The following is a 25,316-nucleotide window of genomic DNA, read 5'->3' as shown; positions in this document are numbered from 1 at the left end:
TGACCAAAGGCATATATACGTTCATATATGGAATTGTTCAGGAATCTTCTCACATACCTAATGACAGATGATGGCTATGAACCTTTTTATACTACTTTTCACAGCACATTGTACTTAATAAACTCATTAAAAATACTACGATATCCAGCTCTAGTCCCTAAGTTTATACGTGAATGACAGTTTAAGAGTTTGCTAAGGTCCCTTCCCTTCTACCTAGATGCTTTAGGCTTCTCCACAGTCTTCACTATCAAACATCTTTTCCTTGTGTGTGCTCATGGATCTAGAGAATTCACTGCTACTTTGCAACCATCAAATATTTTAAGTTGGCACTCATTAATGTGTTCACATGCTGTAAAGACATGTAAAAACTGTTGGAATCAGCCCATCTGAGATTTTGGAAAGTAATTTACCTTATAGGCTATAAAATGATAGTGAATGTCCTACTACCTATTATCTGACATTATTTTGAAGTATCAGTGAGTAATTATGCTACATGTTTAAATAAGTATGTAATTTAATTAATTATAATTTGTATTTACTTCCATGGAATTGCATCATGCATATACCCACAGAAATAGCACATTCTATCTCAAACCACCGAAAGAACCTCATCTGTCCCTCCCTTCCACAGTGTCAACAGCAGCAAAGGGGATTTTCCAGTCAGATCCTAACACTTTTGATTTACAGAAACTGCAGTAGTTTTTAAGAGATAAAAGGCAAACATCCTGTTTAAGATGTTTGCCTATCATTTCACAGTGGGAGGATTACATTCTATGACAGAACAAGGTCACTTACTATAGCTAACTTTTTTAACTAGGAGAAAGCTATTAGAGGAAGCAATGAGACAGAGAAAGGCCTTCTCTCTTTCTATAAAGAACACTACTAGATAACTTGTTTCCAGGCAGTGGCAGCTTTCAGCACTACTTTTCCCTACACTGACGCGTCTGCTGGTGTCCACCTCTACTACACCCAATCTGTGAGCAAAGCGTGTAAACAAAACTGGCTTTATTCTTGGTGAAAACCATCGAGAAATCTCTGAAAAATCAAACCCAAACGCTGCATTTCTCAAAGCATTCCCAATCACCTCCTGCTCTTGCCCAATTCTCAGAAGGAAAGAATATTAAGTGCACGAAGTCTTATGTGATTATACATGTCCTATAAAATGTATATCTTTGAAAACACCCAGTCTCCTTGAGTTTTGTAAGTAACTTACTGAGGTATGACTAACAAAAGCACAGTGTTACACACCTGTTTCACACATGCAATTCATCAAGTCTGAGACTAAGCTTAGTTATAAAACATCATAGCCTCAGTCTGCCAAATATTCCATCTACACTGCCCCTCTGCCCAGATGCCTGCCTGAGCCTCAAACTCTTGTTCAGTTCATCCTTAATAGAGTTAATATTTAACTTGGGAACTTTCTCCCGTTAGTTAGGGGGAAAGAGTGTTTAAACATCACAATAACAACCATCAAGATCCTGGATCTAGCTGCTACTGATCCTAACCACTATTCACAACAGCACCGCTCTCATTAAGACCCAAAGCATCAAACTATTCATTTCAACTTGCCACAAAATCAGTCCTTACAAAATTCTACAATGATCTATAACTTCAATTCCAAACTACATCAAATTAAATCAAATTTGTAACATGACCAGGTTTTAAGACTTAAGCATGATAGCACATAGTAGTGCTATGAATTCAATTCCAGCCTGAGCTAAGTAAGACTGTGTGTGCTGTCCCTGCCCTCCTTCCCCCTTACCCCCTCTACAAAGCAAAATATCAACAAACAAATCCATAGAATGTCAAGTAAAATTTAGTTCTAAACAGTTGGATCAGTTACAAAAAATTGTAAATCTTAGGTTGGTTTTATATTGAGTATGAATTATGGAAAACCCTTTGAAATTTAGTCATAAAGAAGTATAGAAAAATGCTAAGATGGGTTAAAATGACCTACACTGTGTCCTATTAACAGCAACAGAATATATTAAGAAAAATATCAAAAAGCAAGGAAAAGATTTTATCCCTTTGCATAATAATTTTCACCCCATGCATACAGACCAAAGAAAATTCCACATTAAGAAAGGCACAATCAGGCATGGTATGGTGGTGCTGCACGACACAATCCCAGCACTTTGGAGGCTTAGGCAGGAGAACCATCACACATACAAGGCCAGTCTGGGCTATGCAAGATCACAACTCAAAACGCCAAAAGCAATGAGAGAAAGCAAAAAGATAAGGAAAAATTTAAGTAAAGGCAAGAACATTCAGCCCATAAAAGGTTTTTACTCCCACTGAGGAGAATGCTGGTACTAAGTACCCAATGTCACCTCTAAACCGCATTTGGTTGGACTGGAATTTCAATTTCACCTACCTTCCTTCTCTGGGAGATGTTGAGGGCACCGAAGTCATTAAACAAGGATGAAGCAGATGAAGTCAGAGGATCTGGAAGGCAAGTCACACAGGTTTCCAGACAACTCAGATAACAAGCAAGTACAGGTTAACAAGTACATGTTAACCTGGCAGTGCTTCAACAGCAGCACAAGTGCTGCCCAAAAGAGCAGCAAGCTCAGTGCTCACACACCTGTGTGTTCAAAGCATGAGACACAAACTGATGAATTCTTCATTCAGCCTATAGTGCTGTCTACCCAGTCAAGTAGATACCTCTATGTGAGAAAGCATCTACTTGCTTAAAACAAGAGAAAAGTAAAATACAATAGGTAAGTCTTTTTAGTCACATGACATAGTTTTGAGAGAAGGAAGTCTAGTTATAGTAAACAGTTGTATCAAGACAGTCCTTGAGATAATAAAAGGAGTCCAAAAGACCAGGCTCAGATGAGATAGAACAGCTAGGCCTTCAAACGTCTACTCTACAGACTACTGCATAGTTCTAGTTTATCAACAGACTTCTAAAGTGCTTGTTAAATTTTATTTTAAAGATGAAAATATTCAATGTTACAGAACAAACAGAATCCAAAGGTTTTATAGGTTCAAAGTGCTAATGCTCTGCAAACATTACAACTCTGAATTATTCCCACTTTACAAATCAGAATTTCTAAAAACACAAGATATGGAATAAGTAAAGTACTTCATCTTCACTTCTGGGCACTAATAAATTTTGTATTTTTTAATCTTATTATGTATGAGATCCCAAAGCCTGTATTGAATGCCCTAATAACACACACAGTACACAAAGATTTACACTTAATTTCTCTGCCTTCTTCTAGCTGGAGTTTTTCAGTGGAACTGTTTGCTGGAGTTTAAAAGATTTAATATGAAGTAAATAACTTCAAGAAAGATAAACAGCAAGATATTATATATAAATTTTAGGCATTCAAAAAGGCACAATGTATTATATATCACTTGGCACCTTGCATAGCACTTAAACAATACGGGAATACTAAAAGTATAGGAATGCTACAAAAGTAGGATCTTTCTTTTTTTTTTTTTTTTTTTTTTTTTCTTTTTTTTTCTTTTTTGATTTTTCAAGACAGGTTTCTCTGTGCAGCCCTTGCTGTCCCGGATGGATCTCCACAGATCAGGTTGGCCATTAACTCAGAGATTCACCTGACTCTACTTGCCATTCTGGGATTAAAAGCGTGCACCACCACTGCCTGAGCAAAAGTAGTTTCACACATTAAAGCTAACATTAAAATATTCCTTTTTTTCTTCAGCAGAAGACTGAAATTCCTAAATAGTATAAAAACTTTATATAAAAAAATCTATCACAGAAAATAATCAACATGCAAATTTTATCATTTCATTATTAGTAATTTTTAACATTTTATTGATCTATGTTACTAGTATTATGTGTGTATACACTCTCTCTATATACATACACACACGTTCACTTGTAGCCAGGAAACACTTTTTAAAATAAAATATAGAAAAAATATCTGGAGATATTATAAGTTATTTAAATGCTAAGATCTATCCAAAACAAATGATTTAAAGTACTGACAAAAAAGCAAGACAAAAATCTTAAAAACTATTCATACACATAGTCCACTAGAGTGTGACACTTCTTGTAAAATAACAACTATAAGAGCTTTGAAATAAGCAATAAGATTTAATTCATATTAATCAAGAAGTACTATGATTAAAATTTTTAATGTAATCTTAACTCTTCTATTTATTAACATGAAAAGAAAATTGGGTGATTCAAAATCTTCATTAAATTTTGTTTTCTAATTAATATCTGTTCATAATTTCTAAACTTATCTACTTTAATCATATTACTTTCAGAGTTATACATATATGGTCATGCACACAATCTCAAATCTTACCGTGGCCTGTGTATGGCTTGGCACTGTCATTTAGAAGGCTTGGGGAGCTGCTACTACTAGTCATTCTCTGAAAAATAAAATATGCATATGGAGCCATTGAGGAATATGGAATTAAAAGCATCCAACAGTAAGACTGACTAGGCCAGGTTGCATCTTCTCTTTCCTTTTTAATGATGCAGAAACTGAGTAGGAAGCCAAGTGATCCTTCACATCACTGACAAACTAATCTTCCCTCCTACACATGCTAGTAATACTGCTTAGCAGATTACACTACCTACACAAAGACTCCCAGGAAGCACATCAAATGCTTTCTTACTAGCAAGGTATTTTAAAGACGATGGATGGCATAGGCCTGTTTTGAATTACAATTCTGTAACTCACTAGCATGTGCAAGACAAGTGAGTTTCCCTGTCCATAAGACATAAATTCTAATACTCACTCAAGAAGGTAGAAAGTAACTATATGAAGTCAATACAAACCTCTCAATTTGTATTGCCAAACATGGTCTCTGCTTTTCTACCCCACTGCCTCTATGTCTAATCTAGAAGGTATTTAAAACCAACAAATCCTATAAATAAGCTAACTCAGTGTCTGAAAAAGTAATCTTAAGAATTTCTCAGCTCTAGCTTAAACCGTGATCCCAAACTTAAGTCACTTGGCTTCTTACTCAATTTCTGCATCATTAAAAGAAGCAGGAGGACATGTTCTTGAGATGATTTTAATATAAAATGATATGCATGTATTATGCATAATACACATGCTACAAGCTTAGAACATGTAGAAGCAGTTGTGAGGTGATCATAGATTCAAAGTCATCCGTCCTTGCATATGCAACCAATTTTTGACTAGCCAGAGCTACATAAGGGCTATCTCAAAATGACTATACATTAATTGATTGATTACTAAAAAATAAGGCATTCAGGAATGGGTAGAAAGCTCAGTGGCTAAGCTCTTGCTCACCAAGAGTGAGGGCTTAAAATTGAATCTCCAGCACCTATGTAAAAAGCCAGACATGGTAGGGCAGACTACCATCTCTCAAAGTGTCTTAAAGTCTGTCCTCCCACCCCAACAGTTAAAGAATGGAAGACCGCTCAATCCACCCTGGGAATACCTGCATCAAGGGATACTTGGTTTCTACAGGGCTTCCAAATCCATTGACTCCAATGAAGCTGGTGCTGAAATAGGAATCTGTGAGAGTTGTGTCAGTTAAAGCACCCCCATCCATTCCAGGAACTGAAAGAGAAGGGAAATGCAAGTATTTACAATTATTTACAAGGACAAAACAAGGATCTTTCTTTCTTTCTAAGTAAATTCCAGAGTCCCATAATCTGTCACATTTGTTTGTTTACCAGGGCATAACCCAAAATAAGATTAGGATTTACTTGACACTAAAGAGCTGTTTTAAAATGTTCATGTTTGCTACCTCCTCCCTGACTTCAGAAAGAAAAAAAAAAACTCCCCAAGTCAGGGTTTCTCTCTGTAGCCCTGGCTGTCCTGGAATTGACCTGTAGACCAGAAAATGGCCCGGAATGGTATTTTTATACTAATCACCTAGTAGAAATCATCTAGCTTCCTAGTCAAGTTCCTTTCCTTTAATTTAGCAACTGGAGACTCCTAATCACAATCTCTGGAGTTATATAAACAGAGGCCAAATTGTCAAGTCTGTTTCTCTTTCACAATCAATCTGAAACAGTCTTATACTACTCAGAATTCAAAATGAAACTGTGAAGGATACAAGGGGTTACAGTTTTAAAGGGGGGGGCAGTTTTCTCTCTGTGCTGACTTTAAGAAAGAAATGTAGAAGACAGTCGAACTAGGTGAGCCACAAGTACTGAGTAAGGTGTTTTAATATTCTCTGGACTTGGCATGCAGGTCTTCCTACAATGCCTTATATGTTAAACCATGAACCTGAGCTGATCTGAGCAGTCACTGAGAAACTAACAGTCTCCACTTTAAAAAAAAAAAAAAAAAAAAAAAAAAACTAAGAAAGTCCACAAAGCTAGAAATATAGCTCAGTGGTAGACTGCTTGCCTTGCATACAGGTAGCCCTGAACTCTATCCCCTGCACTGCACAAACCAGGCATGGCGACATATGCCTATAATTCCAGAATTCCATGAGGGAAGTTAAAACCTGAGAATCAGGATTCTAAGTCATCCTCTGCTACATAATAAAGTTTGAGACCATCCTAGGATACATGGCCCTGCCTGGAATGAATATATAAACAAACAAACAAAAATAGCATCACGTTAAAGAAAACAGAAAGTGTAACACATCCACCAAAAATTATAGTAAATGTTAACATATCCAGTGAAGAATTATCATGAAATAAATTTAAATAATTATGATTGATGAGCAGAATTTATTTAAAATATCCCAGGAATTCTGGGTCTGGCAACACAGGTCTATAATCCCAACTATTTAGGAGGCTGAAGCAGGGGTATCACAAGATCAAGGCCTACCTGGAACTACAGAGCACAAGAACACACTGAAGAATGCAATGAGAAACTAGTGCCATACTTTAAAGGTAGTCAGTCCATCAAGTCAGTCATGGTGGCTAAGGCCTGTAGCACAGCACTCAAAAGGCTAAGGAAGGAAGCCACCGTGGGCTACATAGTGAGTTTCAGGCCAGTCTGGGCTGCAGAGTGAGACAAGCACAAGCAACCAAGCACTAAGAAAAATATACAAATAAAATAAAACAGAGGCTGAAAACTGGGCAGTAGAGAACTTGCCTAGCATGAGTGAGGTTTGTTCCCTAGTATGCATGAATACTACAGAAAAACAAAACTGGACAGATTGGCAAAACATCTACCCCTATTAAAGTCTGATGCCGTGATCTCATCAGACTCTCCTCTATACTTCTACATAAGTTTAAAGTTTCTCTTTTTTAAGGTGGTCGACAACACTGAAGCATATCCCAGAGTCTTCAGGGACTAATCTATGTAAAGCTGAAGAGCAACTACTGGAAGAGTAATAAACACTCTAACAGTTGGATCACATCCAGGGCGGCAGCAACAGTACCAGCAGAGGTGCTGGGAGCATTCCTCTCCCCAGAGCAAGGTGATCACCATGCCAGGAATATTAAACACACGGGGCTGTCCCTTCAAAGGGAGGAATGTGGGCTAGAGAGATGGCTCAGCGGTTAAGAGCACTGACTGCTCTTCCAGAGGTCCTCAGTTCAACCACATGGAGGCTCACCACCATCTGCATTGAGATCTGATGCCCTCTTCTAGTGTGTCTGAAGACAGCTACAGTGTGCTCATATACATAAAATACATAAATCTTCAAAGGGAGGAATGTACAATCTGGTTTCTGCCCAGAAGGCTGGGTGGGGATGTGATTAACAGCCTGGTGACCTCTGTACTATCTGTGTGGCTGAGAACACACTGAATCCTCCCCAGACACTTACTAATCTGCAGATAAATCTTTATAGAAGATGTCATATATACTTTACAAAGAGTTCTGGTGTACCCATGTCTTAAGGTTTATTGTGCACCCAAAATTGAGTTATTTATCACCAGGAAAATTTTCACCAATTGTGCTGTGCTTAACTATTTGTAAAATAAACTACTTCAGACTTGTTGAGTCATATTGAACTGGACACCTTCTTGCCTCCCACAGATAGATCACTACTCTGCTGGCCATGGTGGTCACAAGAGACCCTCACAACTAACATGACTAACTAGACAAAGTAACTTCAAAAAAATTAAAACTGGCACGACTCTAACCAATGATATAGTCTACAGTTCCTGCCTGGTCTAGATAATGACTTCTGAAACAGCCATTCCTACACAGAAAGATCCTGTCTCAAAAGATTAATTACTTAATACGACCTCCAGATGTCCAAGTCCCAACTCACACACACCCCTTCCTCAATAAAATAAATGTTAAAATTAACTACAAGAGCCAGACAGACAGGTCAGTGCACAAGTCAGGAGACCTGAGTTCAATACTCAAATTCCATGATGGAAGGAGCAAACTGTCTCCCAAAAGTATGACCCACACACACATTCACATGCATATTCAGGCCATGTTACACATGTCCCCTCCTACACATATAGCACAAAGCACACAATGACACACAGTAAGTCACAGGAAGAAAATTAAGACTGGAGGAAAAAGAGGAAAGCCATGAAACACTACTCCCTAAACTACTGGCCACTGCACACTCAAAGCTGTGATAACTTGTACAATATCAAAAGCCTGTTTGTTGCAGAGTGGGTTCCCCAGCTCTACAGGCAGTTAACAGCTGCTGGGGCAGAGACATTTTCTTCAGTGAAGGAGCCACTAGTAAGGTGCTGGGGTAAAAGGCATGTGCCATCACCACTTGGTCCTGAGTTTGGTCTAATGTTTCAATGCAGGCATTTCTAGCTGTAAACTTAGTTGTAAAAGTTCTTCTGTTGGGCTGGAGAGATGGTTAAGAGCACTGACTGCTCTTCCAGAGGTCCTGAGCTCAATTCCCAGCAACCACATGGTGGCTCACAACCATCTGTAAAGGGATCCAATGCCTTCTCCCTGGTGTGTCTGAAGACAGCGACAGTGTACTCACGTAGATAAAATAAATAAATCTTTTTTAAAGTTCTTAAAAATAACCTTTCTTACAAATTAATTTTTTTCTAAAATAAAAGAATGTAGAAAATTAAAGTGGTTAAATATTCTATGTATCTGTGATATAATGACAGTTCTCTTTCAGCTGTTTTCAGATCCTGGTAGTATTCCTAAGACTTCTAACTTGCCAAGCAAGTTGGATCTCTGACCCTGCTTTTTGACATAATACTTCAAAATCTCAAAAATGTCATAGTTTAATGAAGTAAGACTTGGGAAAAGATATCAAGGCTAAGCCATTAATTATTGCCAGCTTGGAACTGTCAGCCCCACCTCAACTTTCCTCCAGGGAAGAGGAAAGAGCTATTGATTGCATTAATATCCATCATGTCCCCAAACTACCAAAACAGAACCAAAAGAATGGCATCCACTCCAAAAAGAAGCTCTTCTCCATATGGTTACCTCTCCATATGACTGTGACTATGTTATCCTTGATAAACAGGCCTGAGTTCTGTGAACTGCACAGCAAATTCTCAAACCCAAGGAGAAAGTCCTAGAATCCCCAAATTCATAGCCAAGTAAGACAGAAGAAAAGATAACCTAGGGACCTGCTACTTTGCAATAGGTGTTTGCAGTGCCAGGGCAGAAGGAAGAGGTGACCTTGTAGGGACACAGATAAGACATGGACACACACCATGTTCAAGTGGAGTGTAGAGCTGGAGAACAGCTGCTTTAGAGTGACCATGTCAAAATACAGAAAGAGAACAAAAGCTGGTTATTCTCCCTTTCAGTATAATAAGCATTTATAATATTTAGTGGGAGAGGAACACATCTTATAGCATGATTATGCATTCTTACATAAACACAGAAAGTCTGACTGAATAAACAGGCCAAGAACACCATCTAGTGTTGTGAACAAAAAGGTTGTTTCTGTTTTTGAATTTTCTACAATGCAGCAGTTTTTTAGGCTAATGATGATAAGAACTGAGAGTCATCGTGATGAAGCTCCTCTAATCCACCAGCCTTCGGAGCATGACTCTTCACCTTTCCCTAATAAAACAGCACAATCCCAGAGTCTTTTTTGGCTTTTAAAGTAATGCTTTCTCTGTGTAGCTCTGACTGTCCTGGAACTCACTCTATAGCCTAGGCTGGCCTCAAACTCAGAGATACCACATCTTTCTCCCCAACGTGCCTCTTGAATGCTGGGATTAAAGGCAGGCAGCACCATATACTGGCTAAGTCAGATTATTTTTTTTTTAAGATTTATTTATTTTATGTATGGGTACACTGTCACTGTCTTCAGACACACCAGAAGAGGGCATCAGATCCCATTACAGATGGCTGTGAGCCACCATGTGGTTGCTGGGAATTGAGCTCAGGACCTCTGGAAGAGCAGTCAGTGCTCATAGCCACGGAGCCATCTCTCCAGCCCTCAAATTATTTTTAAATACCTTTTTTATTCCAAATGCTTTTCACACGAATGGCTTATACCAATTTTTTTTTAATTACCAAAATTTGGGCTGGAAAAATGTCTCAGCAATTAAGAGCATTTGTTGCTCTTGTAGGGAACCTTGATTCCGTTTCTAAAATCCACAGCCATGCAGAACTCCAGATCTTCTAAACTCCTTGAGTACCAGGGTATGCATATAATATATATATATATATATATATATGCAGGCAAAATGCTTAAAAAGTAAAAATGCATCTAAATTGTCTTTTACATCTTAAATTCTATTTCCTCTACTTACTTTCTATAAGCCAATACAACCAAACAATCTTTAAACATGCCAGAATGCACATATACATTGCTATATATTCACATTTGAATTTTCTTGTTTTAGAAAATTAGTTTAGAGATGAACAGAAGTAAATATACTTTAAGCAGTTAGGGGGAAAAGCACTAATCCACAATGCATAATTAATTCCCCCCTATATAGATTATGATTAACATGTAACAACAAAAACAACCCTACCTTAAAAGGTATCAACTTGGGTTGTATATTTAAATTAATGGCAATAAATGCTACTGGCCAGATAAGATCTTCTCACTCCTTCCACCCAAGTTTTACACTTAACTCTAAGTAATTTGCAATCCACTTAAAGCTTTTTGTTTCCACAGAAGCCCAGTGCTACCGTTTCTACTCTTCTGTGTGCAGCACTGTGAATGTACCAAAAAATTCACATGTTTAAGTCTTATCTGCAGCATGTAGCAGTTAGGAGGTCTGGCCTGAGGTGGTGGTTCAGAAACCTGGGCTCCGTGGGGAGACACAAAATACCCAAGGAGCTTCTCCTTCTTTAAGTAATGTTCATCAACTCATCATTTGGGGTTAAACTCTTACAGTAGGTCTCAAAGACCAGGCTAAGCTCAAAATAGGGTTACTCCCTTTAACAACTGCTCCAGATATCAAGTAAAACTAACCTGTTTGTTTCCAAGAACTCAGGATGGGAGGGGGGAAAAGCTGTATCCCAATCATCCAATTTCAACAAATGCAGTAAATTACATCTGAGTAAGTCATTACCCAAAGAAGAGATAATCTCAAGGTATTTGATACTAACAAATTAGCTATTTTTTTCTATCACTGTTTCCTGGCTCTCACTTACAGGGTAATTAACTTTGAAATGATCCATCTACTCTGTTCTTCTGTTTCAGCTTTCTTCAGCCTCTGTCTATAAAAATCAAAGTTTTGTACATGGCCCATGAACATTTTTATTTTCTCAAATGAAATGTTACTCCAATTCTAGAGCTGAAAATAAAATCAACTAAATGTTAAGCTAAATTATTCTTTGTCCTCTTATATCTCATTCACTAGGGAAAAGCCACATCACTTTGAACATCAAAAAACAAACCTGCTGGCACACTGAACTTCAACACTTCAGTCTCCAGAGCTATAATAAGTAATAAACTTCTGTTTGTTCTTGTACTATAGCTGCAGAAAAAGACTTATTCAAAAACTAGTACTCAGAAATGGGTTTCAATCATTATCAACAAAGGCCAAAAAATGTGGAAGCAGCTTCTGAACTAAATAATAAGAACAGGGTAGACTATAAAAGGTGATTCTGGTGAAGGGTCAATGGAAAACCACAACCAGAAGAACCTCAGTCATTTTAAAGGTACTGAATGCCGGTAAAAGGAAGACAGAAAGAAAGCTGGAGAGATAGCTCAGCATGTAAGAGCACTTACTACTCTAACAGAGGACTCAACTTTGGTTCTCAGCACCCATGTTAGGCAGCTCACAACCAGCAGGGGAATCCAATGCTCTCTCTTCTGGCCTCCACTATACCCACACATAGATATGAACTCAAGAGATTGTTCTGAGGTCTTGATTTGGAAATCAGAAACAAGATAGGTAGGAAAGGGGAGAAAAAAACATCCTTGTAAGGTGATAAAGATGGAGCACACCTGTGGTCCCAGCACCAGGCAGAAAATTTACTGTAAGTTCCAAGCCAACATGGATAGATGAAGATATATAATATATAATATAGATAGATAGATAATGTTTTCTAAACTTTTAAGCAGAGAACTGCAATGTTTGGTGGATACAAACTATACATACAGTGTTGAAGATGCATGTTTTATCTTAAACTGTTCACAGAAAAGCGTTTGGAAACGTTTTATCTTAAGATAAAATTTATAATCAAAAGAGATAGAATTTAGAAAAGTCTTTATCTGACAATTTACTGGAGAAAGCATTAAACAACCTTCAATACAATCAGCTTTCGCTTGAAGAATGACCTTGAGGGCTTCAATCTGCCACTCCCACCACAGGCCCACAGTGTCAAGGCCTTGTTGATAGAGAGCTCTTTCAGGGGAAGACCCAGAGATGCCAGGACCTCAGTTTTCCTTGCCCTGGGCCACTTCAAGTCTCTGTTCCATTGCATTCTTGTGTACTGTCCCTTGGCTATGACTCCATCATGGCTCTAGTGAACCCAGTTATGGCTCAGCTATCACTGAGAAAGGTACAACAGTAGACCTTGGTGGTATCTATCTGTATGGTGCTTACTACAGGGGTATGTGAGTGCAGCAGTTAGGAACACATAGATGAAGACCTACATTTCAAAGAGCATTTGGAAAACTTTGGGGACCAGGCAGAGAACTGGACCAGGAGAGAGTGCCACAAGAGTAGCCTACAGCAATGTATAGTAGAATGTAAAGAAAGAACCACCTCGAACCCAGAACTGTACAGCACCAGCATGCAATATTGGCCTGAGAGCAGAGCAACAGCAAATAATCAATGCTGCAACGTGGACTGCTCTCAGAAAGGCTTTGGAAACAAGTATCCCTGCAGCATGGAAAATACAAGCCTCCCTTCTTACTAAGTGCTGGGCATAGACTACAGGACAAAGATGATTCTCTAGCACCAGTGGCATGTGCTCTGCTGGGTGCTACCCCAGGTCCTTCTACTTCTCCCTTTTGAAATTGAAATGAACATCCTTCCCCATCCCACCAGTGGAGCTAGAAGGACTTGTCTGAAAGAACAGTTTGCCTGAGGATAAGTCACACCCTCATCTACGATAGATAAGATTCTAGACTTCGAGACTTTAGTTGGCCCTGAAATGCAGTCATTTTTGGAATTTGGGACAGAATGAATGTGGTTTCTATGGTTAAAAAAAAAATAAAAATAAAAAACGGGGACATGGGAATTTGGAGCAAAATGCTATAATCTGAAATGTGTTCATCCAAACTCACACATTGAAACAATGCTAAGAGGTAGAAGTTTTAGATGATTAAGCCACTGTAAGTGGAATTCATACCTATATAAAACAATATTACATGTCTGCCCTTTCTGCTTTTGTGAAAGCAAGAAACAAAAACAAAGACCTCATGGCCAATACCAAATCTGCTCTTGCCTGCAACTTAGAATCCCAAGTCTCCAAAACTATAAAACAGAGCTCGGTGGTGGAGTACTAGCCCATCATGCCCCAGGTCCTGGGTTAGAAGTCGAGGACAGAGGAAGAAGACTGATGCTGAAAAGCTTATCCTATCTTCCTGTGGTGATTTTCCTGGACTTTGTAGTCATGAACTAAAACATCATGGAAACAAAACATCCTAAAACACTGAACATCTTGAAGAATGCAAATGCACAGAAGACATTACAGAAAATGCCCAACAGAAAATACCATGGAACTCTCCTTTGCTAGTACTTTACAGAGTAGATGCTAGTTAGAACTCACATGAAATGAGATCTGAATTCCATAATCTGTCATTATGAAGTCCCAATAACCACTCTGTGATAACCTGCTGAAAAGGTTTGAGTCTCAGCTCTGCCATTCACTAGCCAGTCTTCGGCAAATACAGATACAATGAAGATGATAACACCATTTGTGCTGCAAACCTCAACTGCGTTGTGAAATACAATGAAAAACTATCTGTAAAGCTGTTAGAGAGCTGATGGCTGTACAACTGCATTTGCTCAAAGAAAACTGAAGTATGAACCTACAACTAAGAAATTTAATAGTCATTAAATCAGTTACAATTTTTTAAAAAAAGCATCAAGATTACTAAACAAATGAAGTTAAAAACAATGAAGTATTTATATAGAGAAAAACTTGATATACCAATATTTCTGCTGAAAACTGAATGCTGGGGTACTCAGTTTTTTTAGATAATGATCATTATCACAAAGAACATTCACACAACAGTAATAGTTCTGGCAACTTGATAAGATCCTAGACATACTGATAAGAAGATTGACATGACTGGATTTATCAAATGTGGGGGGGGCTTATCTTTTTTAATATTGGTATTATTTGCTTCTGCACACATGTGCACTCATGCAAATTCCAAGTGGATGTAGGTACCTACAGAGGACAGAAAAAGGTCAGACCCCCTGGAACTTGAGTTAAAGAGAGACCAGGAAATGAGTCCTCTGCAAGAGCAATACACACACAGTACACACCCTTAACCCTAAAGAGGAGCTCTCTCCAGCTCCTAGTTAGGCAGGACCCTTCCTAGTCAAGGAAATCCCATGCTGTCTGGGGTGATGAAAGTGAGCAAAGCTGAAGCACATGCATTCTTCTCTGTTTCTACACTACTGACACAATATGACCAGCTTTCACAAGGTCCCACAGCTCTGACTTCCCCATCAGGATGGACTGTAACCTAGAACTGTAAGCCAAAATAAATCTTTTCTCCATTAAGTTACTTTTGTCAAGAGTGTTTTATCATAGCAAAGGGAAAATAAGTAAATAAAACAATTCATAAATCTTTACATTAACTGAGGGGTGGTGGCACAAGCCTTTAATCCCAGCAGTCCAGAGGCAGAGGCAGGACAATCCCTGAGCTCACAGCCAGTCTAGTCTATAGAGCAAGTCCCAAGACAACCAAGACTACCCAGAAAAACCCAGCCTTAAAAAGCAAAGGCAAAAAAAAAAAAAAAAAAAAAGTGTTAATCATAAAATTACTCAGCTGGGCATAGTGGTGCATACCTTCTAATCATATTTTGGCCTAAACAGCAAGTTCTAAGATAGCTAGTACCTCATAGATTCTGTCTCAAAAAGTTTTTTCCAACTTGTTTTTTAATAGACAAAATGATATACTACTATATCCTTTTTGTTAACATTTTTCCAGTTTTTTTGTACTGGGGATTAAACCCAGGGCCTTGCACATTTTAAGCTCATACCATCACTGGAGCCAATTCCTGAGAATGGTCAACCCATTCCCAAATGGAACAAAGACCTCTGAGCATGTCTTTTTTTTAAAAAAGCAAGAAAGATATACAAAGAGACATCAGAAAAAGAGAGGAATTGGGAAATATAGCTCACTGTACAATACACTCTAAACCTGGCTCCAAAGGCAAGGAGGTCTTCTTGTAAAGAATTGTTAACACAGAATCAAAGAGATCAGACCCATAACCACCCACTGATGCTCAGGCAGACCAGTTAAGAGGAAACAAGAGACTTTTGTCTTCTTAAACACAAGTATATTTGAAGCACAGTAGTGGGAAAGCTTTTAGGTCATGTGCTACATACTCCACTCTATTTTACAGAAAAAGAACTGTATTTTCATATGGACCAAATGAGCAGCCCAAGGTCACAACTGTTTTTTTAAGTCATAGCACTAAAAATCACAATTGTGGGATTCTCAGCCCAACACTAATTCCTAATACCAAAAGGAGACAAACACTAGGTTAAGTATTTTATCATCTTGCCCTTTGGCTCACTGAACTACTCTTTAAGTAAGACAAAAAGGGCTGCTGAAATGCTCATGCTCAGCCTGTAAAGCACCTACCTGACAAGCATGAAACCCTGAGTCAGGATCCAGTCACCACATAAAGAGCCAAATGAGGTTATCTGCACCTGAAATCCCAGTATCAAGGAGGAGGAGACAAGTCCAGATTCAGTTAAAGACCCTATCTCAAAAATAAAGTAGAAAACACAAGTCTCCTAACTACTACAAAAAAGCTGCTGCTGCTGCTGCCTGGTGTATCTTCACTCCTCAATCAGAGAAACACCAGGGCTAAGACATTAAAATCTGACCAAGGTTACAAGGGTAGTAAGGAAGTCATTTGCCATACAGTTTATTTACAAGCCTTCACTGTTAACTACATCAGCAGAAACGAACAGGAATTATGTTTTGATAAAACAAACAGATCTTCTGGATTTCAAATAAAATCAAGCACATAAAACATACACTGACATATCTTGACTATTGAAGCTTGAGTACCCTCTAGAGTAAAGCCATCTTGAAAATCTAGCTACTGATGAAATCTGATGCCCTCTCCTGGTGCATCTTAAGACAGCTACAGTGTACTTAAATACAATAAATAAATAAATCTTTAAAAAGAAACCACATTAAAAAAATAACTCCAACAGAAACACGACTATGAAAAATCAAATGCCTTTAAATTACCTCCTAATAACAACCCTGACTGTCAGAACGTGCTTATTATCACACTGCCAGGCCAGCAGAACTGGAGTGAGGGCCTTCTTACACTACAGAGAAACAACAAATAAAAGCTACTTCCCTGACAAGGGTGAGACATCATGGCATCTTAATATACTTAAGCCTTCTGGCTCACTCTTAAAATGCCTGCAAAGTGAGGATAAAGGTTCCCCCTCAATCTGTGATGGTTTATATGTGATTGGCCCAGGGATTGGCATTGTTGGGAGCTGTGGTCTTGTTGGAGTAGATGTGTCACTGCCTATGTGGGCTTTAATACCCTTGTCCTAGCTGCCTTGGAGCTAGTATTCTGCTAGCAGCCTTCAGATGAAGATGTAGAACTCTCAGCTCCTCCTGCACCATGCCTGCCTGGATGCTGCCATGCTCCCACCTTGATGATAATGGACTGAACCTCTGAACCTGTAAGCCAGCCCCAATTAAATGTCCTTTATTTGTCTTGGTCATGGTGTCTGTTCACAGCAGTAAAACCCTAACTGAGACACACAATAACTTCCAAGGTTATTTTAACCCTATCTAAAACACTAACAAAATAATCCCCTAAAGTAAAATACTAAAGATCCATATATGTTATGTCAGGTAGGGAACAGGCAAAATGCAGAAAGTCTTGCCCCATCAACTAGTCTATATCCTACACAGGATAGCAAGGCACTTTTTAAAAACTCTGTATTTTCCTATTATATCTTCTGATGTTATTATCGTTGACTGATTCAATTAAAATCGATACAGACAAAAAACAAGAAAAACCGTATTGTGCCATACATTCTAACTACCAGAATAGCTGAAATTTAAAGACAGACACGCCAAACTCTGAAGAGAATATACAATGACCAAAATTCATGAACTCCCAAAGGAGAAAGCCAGCATGGGTTACTGAAGCTGAATATATGTGCACCCTACTGTACCTATCAATTCCACCCGTAGTTAATTAAGCAAGGCACTCTCCAAAATACACTTAGAATTCTTTTTATAATTAGATTTTTATATGTGTGTCTATGTGTGAGGTACATTTGTGTAAAAGGTGACAGAAGAGGTCGGAAACTGGCATAAGAGGCCCTGGAGCTGGCGTTCCATTGGTTGGAAGCTGCAGGCAAAGGCTTGAGTGCTGGAAACTACTCCAATCATCAAGGAGATCAAGTGTTCCAAACCACTGAGCCATTTCTCCATTGTACATTTAACTGTTTTTCTTCACAGACAAAAAAAGTAAACAATCCAAGTGCCCACTAACAGTTTAGAAAGCAAATGATGCATTAGTATAGTGTTACATTATTCAGAAATGAGCTAAGGAGCTCTTCCTACACAAAAACAAGCAGCTCATCCATCCTGTTACCATGTCAAAACTGGCCAACTAATGTCCCTCCCAGAAGAAAGCTGCAACAGAACAATGAACTAGGCTATGTGGCAGAAGTTTCTACAGAAACTACAAAGGAACTACATGACTGTCTTTTACTGAATACAAAGTCTGAAAAGCAGAAAATGCAGAGAGAATGTGCAATTAAACAGAAAGCTAAACAATAGGATTAGGAAACTGCAGCCTCACCATGTGAAAGAATGATGAGAAACATTTAGGAGGGATTCACCTTTCTACTCAGCACCACTGCACCAGCAACTTACTCCACTGAGCAACACTGGTTAGTAATGCTTCCTTTCTTAAGGGGCAGCACTTAAGGCTAACACACCTAACTGCTGAGTACTCTAAACAGGATATGATCTGTGACACACATGCAGGCACACTCACACCAACCCAAGGCTCTGGGAACGTTGAAGACCAGGCAGAAAGAATGTAAATGTAAGAGCTGAAGGTTGGGGACAAACACTGTTGAAACTCTGTCTTCTGGAGGTGACACAGTCATGGAACTCATGACATTCTAGCATGAATTGAAGCAGAGTTCATGAAACCCCTCCTCGAGCTAAGAGCAGAAGTCATTTTTCTTCAGGTGTAGCCATTGATAAATTGCCTACGCTCCTGTAAATAATCCCACACCAAAGCTCTCACAAGCAGCCCTAATATAATCAGTGAGTTCTTTTTTAAAAAGCTAAAATGACCTGAAAGTAGGAGGGGGAAATGCCAGGAAGAAGGGTCCCAAAGGAAATAGGAAGATAGGAGGAAAAAAAGACAAACCTGGGAAATACATTAAAAACACATATGAAACTGCCAAAGAATAAAGAATTAGTAAGAAAAGGAAAAGAGGGCTGGGATGGGGGTCAAGATGACACTGAAAATGCCACTTAGGACATTTACAGATACCTGATATTACAGTTCTATCCCAGGACTGACCCAGAAGTCTAAGAAAGCAAAATTGTCTGGGTGCCCAGGCCACATTGCTCTTTCAGGCTGCTTGCCAAATCACCTCAGGACTGTTCACTGCTCCCAGTAGCTACTGCTCAAGCAAAGCCAAGTCCAGGAAGCATAACCCACAGCCAAGGAAATGGATACAGGATGTATGCCACTGACTGTCACACAATGTAAAATCTCAGGGGCCTTGACAAACACAACTATATTTCAAGGTCTCCTAGACAGCCTGGGGACCTCATAGTAGAGTTATTGCCATACATTCACAGCCCCTACTCAGACAATACCTGAGTAGTACCAACCTCTTGACATCACAAAACTGTAAAGTCACCAGTGTCCAAGTCAAAATGGAAAAAGCCAAGGTAGATTTAAAAAGTGAGTGCATAAAAGCTACCGGGATAGGGCCACCTAGGGGTCCAACTCCCAGCCCAGGATGAGCATAGGCTTAAAATTTTCCACTAGATTGTTTACTTGCTTGACACAAATGACTCCTTTTCCTATCTATTCTTTTCTGAAATGAAAAGTTTTAGCCCCCCCCCCGCCCCCTTTGACCTTTGAGCTCTGGAAACATGTAACAATTTCACATACTCAGGGATAAAGAGGAATGTGCCTCAGAAATTATCATTCACCATATCTGATTTAGATGCGGCTCTGGCCCTTGCACGCACGTTTAAGCTGGTAATGGAAGGAGTTAACAGTCTTGTGACTACTAAGATGGAAGAAATGTACTGGGCATTGTGAGGACAGTTTGAGAGTTCAGAAGCCAAATGCTTCTATTGTTAGTGACCTCCACCCCCAAAGTCCATGTGTAAATCCCCAGTGTAACAGGGGTAGGAGGAAGGTTATTAATAAAGTGTGATTCTGCCGGGCATGGTGATGCACCCCAGCATTCAGAAGGCAGAGGTAGATGGATCTCTGTAAGTTAGAAGCCAGCCTGGTCTACAGAGAGGAGTTGCAGGACAGCCAGGGCTACACAGTCTTAAAAAAAGCAAAGAAGTGATTCTATCACAAGGTGTTCTCATGAATGAACTGATGTTGCTAAAAGACTGCAATAGTTCTCTCAAGATCAGACTTACAACAGAAGCAATCTGGACACTCTTGCTCTCTCTCACTACACTCTTGTTCTTTCTGTTGAGGATGGTACCACGGGATAGCGCTCTCCATACAGGCCAAGTCTGAGATCAGAGGACTTGCAGGAGTTGGGTTTTTTTCCTTCTAACATGTGGATCCTGAGGACTGAACTCAAGTTACAGGGTTTGACGAATGCCTTTTCCTTCAAAACCATATTGCCAGACCCTGAAATTCCTTTTTTTTAATTGTTCAATCTGTGTTTTTCTGTTATAGTAACACAAAACTGGACTATGATTCTAGTTTTTAGCAGGTACTTCAATTAAAAGCCTAAAAGTATATGCACATGACACAGAAGTCAGACAGAGGAGCAGGAAACCTATCAAGTAGCACTCCTACTATGCTGATAAGAGACCATCCAGTTACATTTAAAGATTCACTTGAAGAATGCTCTAATATCAAATCAGCAATTAACACAATCCAAATGTTTCTAAATGACACTATTTGGAACGTGGCATCTATTTTAATTTCCTTGTACACTTAGTTGGTGAAGGCTATCTTAAGAGTTTGAGAACAGGGCTTGAGAGATGGCTCAGTGGTTAAGAGCACTAACTGCTCTTCCAGAGATCTTAAGTTCAATTCCCAGCAATCACATGATGGCTCACAACTATCTGTAATGGAATCTGATGTCCTCTTCTGGCGTATGTGAAGACACCTACAGTGTACTCATAAATAAATAAATAAATATTTTTTTTAAAAAGTTTGAGAACAGATTAAACGACTAAGTGTACAAATTCAGAACAGTCATTAACTCAAGCCTATCATGCTGGAAAAGCCAATGAGAAAGGAAGATAGTGGCCAATCATGTTAAAGAAATATCACAGGGCCAGACAGAGTGACACATGCCTGTATTCCCAGCACTGAGGCAGAGGCAGGCAGATCTCTGAGTTGCAAGACAGTCAATGCTACATATTAAGACCCTAAGAGCCACAGGATCCCAGCTACTGATCAGATATTCAATGACAGTATTTGAATGCCCTTAGCATTAACTGCCTATCATCTAAAGATTCTGTATCTCAGTTGCTTTCGGTTTCTCAGATAAGGATTTCACCCTCCTGAGAGGCACCTCTAAGGTTTACTCCACCTAACATGGTTCCTTCAACTCCTCCATTCGCTTGGTTCTATCCTATCTTTCCAGTTCTTGGGTTCAATTAAGATCATGGTAAGGACCAGCATTTTCAAGTGTCCTCAATTGGAAGGTAGTTACTGTGCTGGTTAATTTTTGTTAATGTGACACAAACCCGTCACACAGGCAAGGGAACCTCAGATGAAAACTTGCCTCTAATAAACTGATCTGTGGACATTTCTGTAAGGCATTTTCTTGATTGCCAACTGACGGAGGAGGACCCAGTCCATTAACAGAGGTGCCACCCCTAGACAGGTGGGCCTGGGCTTTACAAAGGTTAAGCAAGCTAGCTAGTGAAAGTGTGCAGCCTTCCTCCTTGGTCTCTGCTTCAGTTGCTGCCTCCAGGCTCATACCTTGACCTTGTGCATGGCTTCCCTCAATAATGGACTCTAACACGTAATAAACCTCCCTCCTCCCTACGCTGCTTTTGGTTATGGTGTTGTAAAACAGCAGCAAAAAGTAAACTCAGACAGACACTGTTCTCTTTCACTCCTTACCAATCAAACATTATCCTTAAATTAACTGGAGCCACAACTTCGTTTCATAAAATTTACCTTAAACAAAAAGCTCCACTGGGCATGATGGCAAACCTATAATCCCAGCTCATGAGACTGAGGCAGGGGGATCTCCAAAGTGTGGGCTAGAGGAAAACCCTGTCTGATAAAAAGAAACAGGGAAGAGGAGCGAGACAAAGACAGCACTTGCTTGTTAGGCCAGAGTAAAATGCTTACTGTCAAGTTCCAGCTCCAGGACCCACACTGTAAAGGAAAATGACTCCCCAAAAACTGTCCTCTGATCTCTACATCCATGCTATGTGGGGGCACACTGACAATCACACACACACACACACACACACACACACACGGGGGGGGGGGTGAAGGGGGATAAATGAAATTTTAAAAAAGATAATGGCTACATTCTATTAATAAAATAACTTTTTAATAAAGCATCTAAAGTTATTACCATATAAGCTTCGGCAAACAGAGACCAATTAAAAAAAAGCTTTTAAAAACCACTTTACCAGGTTGTTTAGTATTAAAGACAAAGATTGTTCTGAAGTGCAAGTTAACCTGACTAACAAGTTATTACAAGACCTAAAACTAGAAGGTAATCAGGCACCTAATTCTAACGTTCAAATCATTTACAATAGCAAACTCCACTTAGCTAAAAAGCTATATACGTACACAATCCTCTACTATTCTCACGAAAGCCTTCGGAGTGCGATACGCTCTTGAGGCACAGTGCTGAGAGAGTTCACTCTATAATGTCATGAGAAAAGACAAGATCCCTGCAGACACCCAGTGCACTTACTCTAGCTTTCCAGAAAACTACCAGAGCACCAATCTTGGGAAATTCCTAGTCTAAGCTATTAAACCTGTGCTCACTTACACCTCTCCTCCCCGCACCCCCACCCCTCATCCCAGACGTCCTTCAGAAGGCGTTCCCAGCCCGGAAAACCTTCTACAAAACTTTTTTGCGTCCTTTTCGGCAAGGCCAATGTGCCTTAAGCCCGCCCTCACCTCCCGCCTCCTACCCACAACACACCCACTGGCGAACCTCACCATCAGGGCAGACCGCACTCCACACAAGCACGCATCGACACATGTGCTCGAAAACCCTGCCCCTTTCCACACATACACACCCGGAAACGACACCCCCTTCCTTACACTCCGCGGCCCATCCCCCCCTCCTCTCCGCACTTACTCCCAGCGGCACCCCCCCCCCTCCAACCCCAATCACCAGGACCATCCACCCACGCTCCCGGGGAACCCGCCTCCCCTAGCTCCGGGGCTTGCCCAGAGCGGCGGAGAGAGGAAACAGGAAGAAGGAAGGAGGGCTACGCAGGGCCTAGGCCTTTCCCGCAGCCCTGAGGTGAGGGGAAGCGGACAGGGGCAGGGGCAGGCCTCCTCCCCGCGCCCGGTCCGCCCGTACCGCACCACCCCGCCCGGGCCTCACTCACTCGCCACCCGCGGTCCATCGAGTCCGCCGCCCGCTGTCGCCGCCCCCGGGACGCCCAGCTCCGGCTTCTTGGGCCCCGCGGGTGGCCCCGCTCCCCCGCCCGGGAGCGCTCCGGGAGGAAAGCCGGCCCCCGGCGCGGCCGCCAGCGCCAGCGGGACGCTGTTGCTATGGAGGCCGAGCCCCGGGGCCGCGCCGGAGGCCGGGTCCTCGTGCAGGAACTGACACTCCTCTCCGTAGAAGCACGTCTTGTCCTTGGCGTAGTAGCGGCAGTACTTGAGCTTCACCCCCGCAGCCGGCCCGCCGGGGACGCCCCCGACGCCCGACGAGGCCGCGACCGCGACCGCCACGGCCGCCGCCAGCGAGGAGGACGACGGGGAGGCGGCGGCCGAGGGGGGCGGAAGGCCGCCGCCACTGTTCATGGCCACGCCGCAGCCGCGTCCCCCGCCGCCGCCACCATAGACGAGGGCGGGAAGGAGCCGCCGCCGGAGCCGGATGGAAGCCGGGCGGGCGGGTTGGGCCCGCTGAGGGAGCCGGAGCCGCCCGGGGAGGGGGAGGGGCGGGCGGCGAGTAGGTATTCTCCCTTTCCCTCTCGGCTGTCCTTAAAGGGGCCGCGCGGGACACCGCGGTGGCCGTGCGGCCGGGACTGCAGGAGACTCTGAGGCGGCGGCGACCGGAAGCTGGGAGGGGGGGGAGAGGCACGGCGGAGGGAGCCGGTTTGTTTTTAAACTCTGCCTCCGCTCGTCGTCTCGCGCTCCGGTTCCCCCGAGTTGTTTATTCCATTTTCCTCTTCCTGAGACGGTCGCCGTCTCTGCGCGTGCGCGCGCGGCGCGGAGGCTTCTGGGTAAAAGCCTGGCCGGACGGCAGGCGTGGCCCCCCGGGGGCGTCCGCGAGCGGACCGGAGGCGGTTGGTCCAGCCGAGGGCCTCCGTGGCCTTCCCGGGTTGTCATGGGTCGGGTGCTTGAAGCTCTCACGAGACAGGATACCCCTCTTTGAGTCTCCTCCTTGAGCCAGGTGGTTGTCAGCTTGGAAGTGAAAACACAAAGTGACAGTCGGTCACTGGTCCTTTGAGGGGGACGCGGCCCAACCTCGCTCCCTGCAGAGCAGTTTTTGGTTTTGTTTGTCACATTGCCTTTGCCCCACCGCACTTCTTTTTTTTTTTTTTTAATCCTTCCCTCCTCGAAGGTGATGGAACTACTGGTCAGATAACCTTAGCTTCTGGGCTCTTTGTCAAAAAAAGAAAGAAAAAAAAAAAAATGGAGCCAAAACCGTTGATGTCAACAACCTCCTGCTTAGAGCAGCACCTGTTTCCTCTGCTTTGATGGCCCTCGCATTTTTTCTCAGCAGTAAGGTGCCTCCTAGGATAGTGCTGCCTAGGCAGCATGGAAGACCCAATTCCAACTGTGCTAGAATGTTTTCCTACTCTGCATTTGAAATTCACTTAAAAAAAAAGTTTTCCCCTCATTGATTTCCAATTTGCGCCATTTTTTTTTTTGAAAGGGGGGAGAGGCATTAAGACAATTGAAGAACTGAAATGAAGCGAAAAATTGATTTGAAGGTTTTAGAAATCTCTGAGAGATTTTTCTCAAAAGACAAGTCCGGGTTATGAAAAGGACGGGTGTGGGCAGTATTGAAGGAATTGTGGCAACCTGACGAAGTCCCAGAAGAATATAAAAAGTACCACACTGCAGAAAGGGTGAGCTGCATGCTGTAGATCACAATCTGGTAAGCCTAGTGATGTTGCCTAGGTAAATTCTAAGCTGGTATCTGAGTGTGAACACAGTTCTCACTCATTTAAGTATCCAGCGAATATTTGTTAGTGTTCATTTCTCGGTCCAGGAACTGGAAAGGCACCCCAGTGCAAAAGTGAACAAGAAGCAGTTATATCTGTTTGAGAGGGCTTGTTTATCCTCTGGCTAATGAGGTATAAGGTGTGAATTAGTGTCCAATGCTAACTTAGCACATCAGCTCTTAGAGAGTTTAAAGATGTTGGACTCCTAGAGAGAACTGATAGGCCAGCAGGAGGTTGAAGCATCCTTGAATCCAGACCTGCCTTTGAAACCTGGTTGCTTCTCTGTGCCTCCTCT

At 41.3% G+C, this 25,316-nt stretch overlaps 1 protein-coding gene across 3 annotated transcripts in view; it reads right to left on the bottom strand.

Annotated features, from left to right (window-relative positions):
* The window catches only part of PAN3 (poly(A) specific ribonuclease subunit PAN3), a 104,791-nt gene extending 80,800 nt beyond the window's left edge, over positions 1-23,991 (bottom strand). For all 3 annotated transcript variants that reach the window (XR_013975605.1, XM_080940397.1, XM_080940395.1), the window contains exons 1-4: positions 23,234-23,991; positions 5,398-5,519; positions 4,287-4,353; positions 2,375-2,445 (exon numbers count right to left, since the gene is read on the bottom strand). Coding sequence is in view for 2 of the 3 variants with exons in the window: in XM_080940397.1 (XP_080796523.1) it covers positions 2,375-2,445; positions 4,287-4,353; positions 5,398-5,519; positions 23,234-23,651 (678 nt within the window). In the remaining variant the exon portion in view is untranslated. The remainder of the gene's footprint in view (positions 1-2,374; positions 2,446-4,286; positions 4,354-5,397; positions 5,520-23,233) is intronic.
* Positions 23,992-25,316: the final 1,325 nt, after the last annotated feature.

This window comes from Micromys minutus (genome assembly GCF_963924665.1).
Source record: "Micromys minutus genome assembly, chromosome: 29".
Taxonomy (NCBI): Eukaryota; Metazoa; Chordata; class Mammalia; order Rodentia; family Muridae; genus Micromys; species Micromys minutus.
Note: the sequence above shows the minus strand (reverse complement) of the source record. Positions and strands in the feature narration are given on the sequence as shown.